Raw genomic sequence first — 12002 nt, forward strand, 5'->3', positions numbered from 1 at the left:
TTATCTCTGCTGGCAGCTCATGTGGCATTAAGACACAGGTGAAGAGTTACTACCTCAAAACAACACTCAGTAGTGGGTATGTAAATCAGTCCCTGTTTTAGAGCTATTTATAGGTGCTCCAAGTGGGCAAACACAGAAAACAAAAAGTGATGTGTTTACATCTTTTTAAGTAAATCACTATTGTACATATTAACCTTAAAATACCTTCACAGAATCTTCAAAGAAAACAACAGTCTTAGCCTAAAGCAGCACATAGACCAAATAAAGCAAAGCAAAAAAGCCTATCACATTAATGAGACACATCTAAATAGTACATTGTTCATATGAAAAAACTGAAACTCTCCAACAGGAGTACCTTAAATTTAGTACCACTCAAATAGTCATTATTTCGATTTGATATTAACTAAAAGAGAATTACCTGCTTTGTGAAATCAAATATTCAGAGCATTATATTATATACAATTATACCCCAACTGGTACTTTCAGTTTTCAATAATGGGATTAGAACACAACTTGGAGAAAAGCACTTTACTCAGAAATAATGTAATATATTAACTTAATACAAGCACCTCTAAACTCCAAAAGCATCCTGAAATCTAACGAGAGTCAGATTTTATTATTTACAAAGAAAAGAACAGGGTAATTTGCTTTCAGATATAAGAAGTCTTACCTTTCTATTCGAATTTCAAGTGCAGTTCCAGTTTTGGAATTTTCTGGCACATGTTCAATTCTCAAGACAGTGTCTATAAAAGTGACTTTTACTCTTCTTAGTACTAGAGTAAACAGGTAACCATCAACATGAGACCATGTGTATACTAAATAAAAACTTCTAATGAAAGGAATAAATACTAAATTAGTTTAATAAGAACTTACAAAATAAAAGTTGAATTTCTTTCCTTTAAAAAATCCCCAAATCTTGAGCTTTGTAATAGATATTTTGCCTTGCTGAGCACTTACCCATGTTACATCTCAACCTGGGCAATGACTAACACTATCTGTTGAATTCTAATCCCTTCATTATGCAAGCATAATAAAATAAACAGAGGAGAAACTAGGGTAAAAAAGAACATGAAATTTAATTGAATACAGTAAGTCCCCTACATATGAACGAATTCCGTTCCGAGAGCGAGTCCAATTTTTTCCTAAGTCCAACAAAGTTAGCCTAGGTACCCAACTAACACAATTGGCCATATAGTACTGTACTGTAATAGGTTTCTAATACTTTTCACACAAATAATACATAAAAAAACAAACACAAAAAATAAAGAAAACATTTTTAATCTTACAGTACAGTACCTTGAAAAGTACAGTAGTCCAGCACAACAACTGGCACACAGGGGCTGGTAGTAGTACCAGCAGCTACATCACTGCTGTTTTTATGCTTGCTTCCAGACATCCTGGGCTTGAAATAAAGATACTGTATTACTGTACTCTATATAGTACTGTGCAGTAAAGTACACAAAAGCACAGCCACTTGAAGAGGATGCACACACGTGACAATGTACACCAGACACGTGAACTAACTTACGTGATTGGACATGTGAACGCAGGTTCACATCTTTGAAAGTTCGCAACTTGAAGGTTTGTATGTGGGGGATTTACTGTACAATTTTTAAAATAACCTCAATTCTAAAGTTCTGAAGTAAGAATAACAATTCTTTTAAAATCATTCAAATGAGTTTTTCTTATACAAGCCTTACTACTAAGTAAAATCTAAAATTTTTGAAAATACTCAATAATGCCAAACCTGTTTCAATGGTTTCAGCAAACTTTTCAAGTCCTTCAAAAGGCTGGGATCCTTCTCCTTGTTCATCTGTTAGTTTCTGGCTAAGACATTCTTTTGCCAATTGCATACTGCTGGTCATGAAACTTGACCAATACATAGGCTCAGAACCAGTTGCTGCAGAAAATATAGATTAATCTTAAATAACTTCTCACAGTTACAACAAAGCCATTTCTTAAAATCACACATTTCAAACAGATAAATTCTTAATCCTCCAAGAGATATTCAGCATCATAGTGTCACCCAGGGATACAATAGTCTAGAAATTACTCCTAAGATTTAAACATCACCTTATAATAACTGAGAAGGAAAAAAAAATCACAGATAGAAGTCCAGAGACATATGTTCTCATTACATGATACATATCTGACAAATATTAATTCACATATTCATTCAAGTATTTAATGGATATTTTATATGAGTGGTACTGTTCAAAATACTGTAGAGCAGGGGTCAACAAAATTCCTGCAAAGGATCAGACAGTAAGTATTTTAGGCTTTGTGGGCCATATGGTCTCTATCACAACTACTCAACTCTCTCACTCTAGTACAAAAGCAGCCAGAGAGAATGAATGAATGAATATGTATATATGGTGATGTTCCAATAAAAATTTATTTACGAAAACAGATGACAGACCAGATTTGGTGTGCAGGCCATAGTTAGCTGACCCTGCTATAAAAGAAAGAAAAATAAAATAATTATTAATTCTGCCCTCAAAGAGACTACAAGATAGTAGAAGAAATGAGATAAAATTAAGAAGAATTAATAGCCAACTACTGAGTGTCAACAGAAAATATTATGCTAGCTAAGAGAAGAGGCTAAATCTTCTGGCTGAGGGAATTCACAGGAAAGGAGAGATAGCAGTTGACCTAGGCTTCAGAAGGTTACTATAAATGTAGATAAAACAGAAGAGCATCCTTGGAGAAGGAACACACAAACTGCGAAGAGTCCTTTCCAGATCCTCCCTTATGAGAGAATTCCACCACACTTCCTTATGTTATTCAAAACAAACTGACAGAGATTACTAGAATTATTGTCTTCTAAAATTAAAAGTCCTTTTAATGAAATATTTTTAAAATAAGGGTAAAATATTTGACTTTCCTTAGTAAAGTATTACTATATCTACTCAGCTTGGTTAAAATATAAAATATTCTTGTTAATTAAATACCAGATTATTAAGAATTTCCATGCATAGATTACCAATTTTAAAAATACAGATACTAAACTTTACTAAGCATAACTTAAATGGTGTTTCAGGCAGCACTTGGGATCATAATTCTTCAAATATATCTTTACAAACATCACTTGTCACTGAAAGAATTTAAGTTCATAATTTAACATGATTCACCATCATGACTTTACTAGCTTATACATAAACACACACTCTTTGCAGTAGACAATCCAAGACACAACATAGCACAGTGGTTAAGAATAGGGGCTCCAGAACTAGACTGCCTAGATCCAGATCCCATCTTTTCCATTTAATTAGCTATAACCTTGGACAAGTTATTAAACCTAGTATTTATGCTTCAATTTCCTATTCGGCAAAATGGAGATAATTAAAAGTATCTATGTCAAAGAGCTACTGTGAAGATAGTACTTGTAAACCACCCAGAACAGTATCTGGCATGCAAGAAGCACAGTATACATGTTTGATAAATCAGAAAACATCATATGTGTAATTAAAGCTACCACACGCATATATTTGTAAACAATGACTTGCTACCAGTTTAAATCTTTTCCTTCCCAAAGTTTTCTTCTGAAAATTTTCAGTCCTAAGAAAGAGGTGTACAGTGAACACCTGCATACCCTACACCTAGATTCATCAAGATTACACACACACTGAGACTTCCCTGGTGGTCCAGTGGTTAAGAATCCACCTTCCAATGCAGGGGACGTGGGCTCAATCCCTGGTCGGGGAACTAAGATCCCATATGCTGCGGGGCAACTAAGCCCACGTGCCACACCTAGAGAGTCCATACGCCACAACTACTGAGCCCGCGTGCTCTGGAGCCCGCATGCCACACCCAGAGAAGTCCGCGCACGGCAACGAAGAGCCCACACACTGCAACAAAGACCCAGTGCAGCCAGGAAAAAAAAAAAAAAGATTACATACACACTCTCAAACTTTCACTGAACTATTTGAAGGTAAACTGCAGACATCATAACACTCACTCCTAATGACTTCAGCATGTAACTCCTAAGAACAGGACCAGTCTCCTGCAAAAGCTCAATACCATTAACACACCCAAGCAACGTAACATTGACAAAATATCATACATACATTCAATATCCAAATTTCCCCAGCTGCCTCAATAACACCCTTCATAGGAAAGAAAGAGAGAGAAAGAGAATTATGTACTGCAATTAGTTATTCGTGTCTTTAGTCTCCTTTGATCTAAACAGTTCCTCTACCTTCATTGTCTTTCATGACATTTTCTTAACAGTACCAACCAGTTAGTTTATAGAATTTCCCTTATTTTGGATTTGTCTGACTGCTTCCTCGTGATTTGATTCAGATTAAGCACTTTTAGCAGGAATAATACATAAGTGATCACGTCTTTCTCAGTCCCTCAGTCAGGACACACATGATGTCAGGTTAACCCATTATTGATGAGGTTAAGCTTGATCACTCAGTTATGGTGGTGATTGTCAATTTTCTGCACGGTAAAAGAAACTTTTTCCCTCTGCAAATAATATGTAAACAGTGGGAGATATTCTGATACTGTCTAAATATCTATCCAGTTTTTCAACAACCCTTCACCGAACGGTATCAGCGTTCATTGATGATCTTGATACCATTAATTTTTACTATGGTGGCTGAAAACATGGGAATATTCCACCATTTTTTTTATGTTTCTAAGTAGTAGCAATGAAGAGCTTTCCCTTCTCCTTGCCCCCCTTACATACTTATTTGTATTGACATGGACTTAGGGGTTGTTTTTATTTAGTGTGTTATAATCCATTATTTTCATTATCCTTTTTGATGCCCAAGTTTTCCAGATTTGGCCAATGGGAGCCCCTTCAAGCCCAATCCTGTGTCCTTTTAACATTTCTCCATCAATCTTGGAGCACCTCCTTGCTTTCTGGCACAATACTTTGAATCTTTAAAACATAAGTCGCTTTTTATTCAGTATTGTGTAATAACTGATAATGGAAAAGAATTTGAACAATAATATATATACATATAAACATAAAAATATGTATAACAATCACTTTGCTGTACAATGCCATGCATTGTAAATCAACTATACTTCAAGTAAAAAAAAAGCATAAGTCACTTTAGATAATTGGTAACAAACAATTAAACCAATCATTATATACTAAAGTTCCTGTAGGTAAATAGAGACAGAAATAACTCTGAAGATACAATCACACGCCCCCCACATGGACCACGCCCTAATATTTTATCTACTGAAAATCTCACAAATACAATGCAAAATTAATACTGAATTTAACGCCATCAGGTTACTTTCCCAATCTCTGAAAATTAAAAATAGAAACAAACAGAAACACATAATATACACCTACCTAGGCGAGGTCTAGGTCGGAAGACCAGTTCTAACCCTTTTACTTCCAGTGCACAATTATCCTGCAGCAAGGAGCCCCATGGAACGGACAGAGAAATGGACTGTATGAATCCTTCAGTGACTTCTAAAGGCGCATCTGCTGACTCCAGGATCTCATTGAGACACTAAAGACAAAAAAAAAGTGCATTTTGAAATCACAAGAACAAGAACTTAAAATTGTTGGCTTATTCAGAGATGCTACATATGCTCATGCATGTGTCAGGCACTAAGGATAAAGAAAGCAGAGACCAAGATAAGGATGATTCTCGGCCCTCACTAAGCTGACAAAACAGCTTACCACGAAAGACACATTTAATTAAAGTGGGATAAGTTGCCTGACAGAGGAAATACACTGTACTGTTTGAACGTGTAAAAGAACCTAACCTAGAGATACAGGGCAGGCCACCTGAGGAAGTGCTATTTAAAGCTGAGACCAGAAGGCTGAGGAGTTAACTGGACACAGTGGTCCAGAGAGAGACAGCAGCATGTAGAAGGATTCAAAGAAGGCAGACGTCAGAGTGTACAAGCACACATATTTGAGATACAAGAGTTTTGGGCGGGGTGGGGGGGCAGGTGTGGAAAAAGCTGCTTTAGGCTTTCCTGTAGCATGCCAGGGTGACGAGCATGCCAGGGTGACGAGCATGCCAGGGTGATGAGCCAGAGATAAGGCTACATAGATAAGGGTGAATGGGATCCAAAAAGCCTTGTAATTAATGTTAAAGAGTCTGAAATTTATCTCAAGGGCAATGTGAAGCCAGTGAAAGATTTTAAGCAAGGGCGCCATGATGAGGATAGAACTTTTAGTGAGCCACTCCTGCTGTCATGTACAGCATGCATTGGAGGAAAGCAAAACTCAAGCAGAAAGGATGTTATAAGTAAGAGAAACTAAAGTTTGGTTTGGCAAGGATAGTGGCAATGAGGCAAGTTAGAGGAAGATGGATTTCTGTAATATATTAGGAAGTAGAATTAATTGTCATCATGAGGGGTAAAGACAAGAAGGAATGAAGAATGACTCGCTGGGTGCTGGCTTGGGCAACGGCTTAGATAGGGGCGCCATATACTGAGACAGGGTAAGGGGAAGATGAAGAATTCAGTTCCAAAGATAATATCTGAGCAGACATCAAGGTGGAGATGTCTAGGAGGTTCAGAGCTCAGGAGAGCCATCTGGGCTTATAATACAGAAGGGCTTTATAAACACAGAGGGTAAATGAAACCACAGGGGTGAGCAGAGACAGCCTTTGGGAACTAACGTAGAGTAAAAAGATGAGGCTTAGGACAGAATCCTGATAAACACCAACATTTAAGAAGAAGGTTAAGAAAGAGGAACCTGCAAAGTAAACAACAACAACAAAAAAAGCAAACAGAGAAGTAGAAAGAAAATCAAGAGCCTCTTGCCCCAGAAAATTGTGGAAAGACAACATAAAGAGTGGTCAAGTGCAACGAGAACTAACCAGAAGTCAAAGATTTTTAAATGTCCACTGAATTTAGTGACATTTAGCGTATAGGTGATCCCACTGACAGCAATTTCAGTGAAGTTTTAACTACAACAAAAGGAAGACAGATGGATGTAAATACAGTTAGTAGAATCATTAAATGGGTTTTTTTGACAGACAATATACTTTTTAAATTAAAATAACAAAAATTTATTAAATGCCAGTCTACACGTAATGTGCTTCCTGTATGCTATGTTGCATAAGGGTAGTGTTGTAATTCTTTGTCTACAAACCTAACGTTGAACATTGAGATCTAGACTGGCTCACGTTCTATCACTGGAGGTTACTACTTTGATTTTTTTTTTTTTTTTTTGCTGCACCACAGCATGCAGGATTTTAGTTCCCCAGCCAGGGACCCGTGGCCCCTGCAATGGAAGCACACAGTCTTAACCACTGGACCACCAGGGAAGTCACTGGAAGTTACTATTTTAATAGACTTTCTTCACAATGGTGTTTGTGTGATCCTACAGACTTCCTAAAGAGTATATGGGCATGGATGGTTTTAAGGTATAAAATTCCAGATCCCCAATCTCCAAATATATTCTTTCCTAAAATGGACCTTCCTGAGAAGGGTACTTAAAGCACTGGCATCATGTTGGGTCTCCTTTCCCATATTCCCTTGTACAGTCTCCCTTCTCCCACTGAGCCAAAAATGGCATATCTTTTTCCCTTCCTGAACCCTCCCTTACGCACTGCCTAGGATATAAAAATCTTCAGGCAGGACCAGCAATAAGTTTTCTGGTCTTTCCTCACCTTATACGTATTTTTGGCATTGCCATTAAAAGAAATTCAAAGAACTAAGTGATACTGCTACTGCAAAATCCCTATAATTCTCATCTACTTATTTAGGACAGCAGTGTTTCTCAAGCTTATAACTATTTTAAAAATTTAGAGTGAAATTTATGCTGAACCCTATCAAATTCTAGTTGTAAGTATATTCATCTATGGATACATGAACAAATCAGGGAAGAGGGGGAAACACACCCATAACATCAATAAATATATTTCCAATAAGTTTTTATGTTTAGTTATTCAAATGTATAATATATTTACATTGCTTTGATCAACTGCCCTTAACATTGTAATAACAGAACAATCCAGGGGAAAAATTCACTTAAAACCCAATGATTATGTGAAGGAGATACTGATAAGATCAATATGGTAAAAGCCCTAGAGCAACCACTAAAAAACTCAAAAAAAAAGAATCAATAGTGAAGAAATCATTATGGGAATTAAAATGTTACACTAGGGCTTCCCTGGTGGCGCAGTGGTTGAGAGTCCGCCTGCCAATGCAGGGGACACGGGTTCGTGCCCCAGTCCGGGAAGATCCCACATGCCACGGAGCGGCTGGGCCCGCGAGCCGTGGCCGCTGAGCCTGCGCTTCCGGAGCCTGTGCTCCAAAGCGGGAGAGGCCACAGCAGTGAGAGGCCCGCGTACTGCAAAAAAAAAAAAAAAAAAAGTTACACTAGAAAATATTCACTTAATGCAAAAGAAAGTTGAATTGTGACACAAATTTTTAGTATGATCGATTTCAATTTAGTTACATGTTTTTATTATAGAGAAATAACAGCATGATCAATAAAAGATATAAGCATAAAATATGCAAATTACGATAAAATCTTGCAGAGGAAGTTGGACGGACATATGAGTTCAATGGGAGAACATACAATGTTAAATTTCCAACTATTAATGGTGACCTTGTTCAAGTATATTTAAATATATAATGGCAGGTATTTAGATCTTACTGGGTAAAAAAACTATATTTTTATTATATCAGTATTTACATTATCCTTACAACTATTTAAACTTATAATGAAAACATTTTAAAGTCGATTTTAAAATGTACAAGGAATATGTTAGTGTTTCAAAAATTTTTTAAAGAAAACTGGGCAAACATATTTGAAGAATAGTCTTCTAAAACACAGTCTTTTAAAAGACAGTAGCTCGGTCACTTACTAGCTGGGTGGCTTTGGACAAGGTTTTAACTTGAGTCACAATTTCCTCATCCATAAAATAGCGATACTACCAGTTTAAGGTTATTGTGAGTGTAAACGAAATAACGTGTAAAGCTACCAACATGGTTCCTGGTACCAAGTAAACACTCTGTAAATGCTGATTATTTTTCTTTGTCTTCCACAGTGCCTACCTAGTACAATGATGAGCACTACTAGGAATTCAAGGTGTGCTTGGCAGGATGAAGAAAAGCAAACATTACGTTATACGCTTCTTTTTGATACCGTAAGACTAACTAGGAAAAGAATACATCCTTATTAGTTTAAGCCCAGGCGTAAGAGTTCAAATAAAACAGACTTAAAAGTCGTACTATACTTAATGTACAAATGGGCATTGCACTCTCACTCAGGCCATACATCAGACTGGAACAAAGAGAAGACTAGCAGTTCCACAGTGGGAAGGGTGGTACCTTTGGCTGGATGGTCCATTTCAGTGCACTGACACTTGAGCATACAGTCTACATAAGAAAAACAGACTTTTAAACTGAATCTTTGTGAGAGACAGAAAATGACAGTAACTTTCTGATTTCCTGGGTTTTCTTATGACCAAACATTTAGGAGTTGAATTTAAAGATAATAAGTAATTTTCTTCTTCACAAAGATTAGAATTTTAAATATGCCTACCTTTTATGTGATGACAAATGGCTATCAGTAGTACATGCTACCTAGCAGGTATAATCCAAAACACAAAACACACTTAATCTGTCTTTTCAAAGTAAAGATACCACTTTATTAATGAGTGAGAAAAGTAGCTGCTTTTCAAAGGATTTTTGTACTACGGAGAGGACATTTTGAAAAATTATATTTGGAAATGTTTCCACTGTTACATGATCTTGTTGCTGAAAAAATGTCTATTAAAAACACTATTTTTTAAGTCGTTATCTACACAGGTTACAAAGGTTTGAAAACATGAAAAATTAACTCAGTAAATTTAAAGTCTTCTTAAAACAGGTTTTTTTTTTTTTTTTTTTGCGGTATGCGGGCCTCTCACTGTTGGGGCCCCTCCCGCCGCGGAGCACAGGCTCCAGACGCGCAGGCCCAGTGGCCATGGCCCACGGGCCCAGCCGCTCCGCGGTATGAGGCATCCTCCCGGACCGGGGCACGAAGCCGCGTCCGTCCGCTGCATCGGCAGGCGTACTCCCAACCACTGCGTCACCAGGGAAGCCCTTTAAAACAGTTTTTTAAAAGGAGTTTTAAAGTTAACTATATATATATGTGTGTGTGTATATATATATATATATATATACACACACATATATATATATATAAATGCAACATGTCCCAATTAATTAGCAAGAATAATTGACTGAGATCAAGGAAGAAGGGAATCTCACAGGCGATTTCAACACAATCCTGCGCATAATTGATGACTGAGATTTGAAACATTAGGAATGTTGTCAATAATAGGATTCTCCCGTTTGGATCTATGAATCTTTGTGAGGTATCTTTTTATCTGTCATGAAAGTCCTTCAAATCAAATGTCAAAAGCAACTGAATTTGCAATCAGAAGTTTAAATAGTTGTATCTAAACGTCACACCAAGATTTATCTTAGTCATAAACACAGCACACTATAATGAAATAAAGAAACCAGCAACAGCCAATGTTTACTGGATACTTTATTTGACATCATTTTGGCTGGGCATATCCCTCACCTTCAAGAAGCAGAACAAAATATAACCTTCAGATTAAGTCCAACCATAAGTTACTTTTCCAATGATCCTGAAGTCAAACTGTAAAACTGAAATATTACCACCTCTGATTTCCCATGAAGATTAAATAAAACCTCGTAAATAACAGTGCCTAGTACAGTGCCTGAAATAAACAAATGCTCAGTTACATTAACTGCTCTTTCCTTGGCTTGAAGCCATGTGATTAATAAAGAAATAACAGGCTTAGGAGTGAGACTTGAATTCTCACTATACCACTTGCTAGCTGTGTGACTTGAGGCAAATTATTTAACTCCATCTGTAAAATAGATATAATACCCACCTTATAGGGTTAATGTGAAAAGTCATTAAAGAATAATGTAGGGGCTTCCCTGGTGGCACAGTGGTTAAGAATCCGCCTGCCAATGCAGGGGACACGGGTTCAAGCCCTGGTCCGGGAAGATCCCACATGCCGCGGAGCAACTAAGCCCGTGCACCACAACTACTGAACCTGTGCTCTAGAGCCGGCAAATCACAACTACTGAGTCTGCGTGCCCATGCTCTGCAACAAGAGAAACCACCGCAATGAAAAGCTCACGCACCACAACGAGGAGTAGCCCCTGCTTGCCACAACTAGAGAAAGCCCGCGCTCAGCAACAAAGACCCAACGCAGCCAAAAATAAATAAATAAATTTAAAAAAAAAGAATAATGCATACGCACAACATTGTAAATCAACTACACTTCAATAAATAAATAATTAAAAAAGAATAATGCAGCCAAGTCCTTCAACCCAAAAAAGACTGTTAATAAATATCCAACCCTCCTCCTTAAAGACGGTCTATTCATAACTGTACCCAAAGGATAGACTTATGGGTCAATGAATTTTAAAATACCCATCAGAATCCTTATCTTTTGGTAAGAATTACAGCGATGCAGTACCCTGACACAGTGCCTGGCATGGAGTGGGTACTCCATTAATGTTTACTGAACTCGGGTGAATTACTATGTCCAACGTCACTTGGCTAACTGTGGCAGCATGGGCTAGCCTGGGTTGGAACTAGGTCCTTCTGCTACTCAAGCCAAGGCTTTTCCCACTATCCTGTGTACTCTCCCTAGTGTAGGTCATCCACTTGCTGATAAAATTACATGCTTATTTACACCAGTACAAATTAATTTAAGGGTCATAGTAAGGTGTCAGCATAATTTGAGTTTTTCAGGTTTCTACGGCTAAAGAAGTCACTACTCTGTTAAAATACTTTTACATAAAAGAAAAACAAACAAAAAAAAACCCACAAGCTTTTTACACTGCTTAAATCAAGAAAAAAAAATGTTTCCTTTTGTTTCGCCCAGCTACCACAGGAGAGTTACCTATATTGATGATTTCCTAAATGTAAACCGTGTTGGAATGTTTTCAGAATAGTAATACTTTAGAATGGTACAACCAACACAAACTGTAAGCCACAAACTCTAGTGGAACAAATAAGAGTTGGGGGAAGT

At 37.2% G+C, this 12002-nt stretch overlaps 1 protein-coding gene across 2 annotated transcripts in view; it reads right to left on the reverse strand.

Moving 5' to 3' along the window:
• Window positions 1–12002, reverse strand: part of ATG2B (autophagy related 2B) — a 78220-nt gene that overhangs the window by 64780 nt on the left and 1438 nt on the right. For both annotated transcript variants that reach the window (XM_060295254.1, XM_030883440.2), the window contains exons 2-4: window positions 5315–5477; window positions 1748–1900; window positions 671–773 (exon numbers count right to left, since the gene is read on the reverse strand). In XM_060295254.1, the coding sequence (XP_060151237.1) occupies window positions 671–773; window positions 1748–1900; window positions 5315–5477 (419 nt within the window). The remainder of the gene's footprint in view (window positions 1–670; window positions 774–1747; window positions 1901–5314; window positions 5478–12002) is intronic.

The sequence above is a fragment of the Globicephala melas genome, chromosome 2, assembly GCF_963455315.2.
Source record: "Globicephala melas chromosome 2, mGloMel1.2, whole genome shotgun sequence".
In the NCBI taxonomy this organism is placed as follows: Eukaryota; Metazoa; Chordata; class Mammalia; order Artiodactyla; family Delphinidae; genus Globicephala; species Globicephala melas.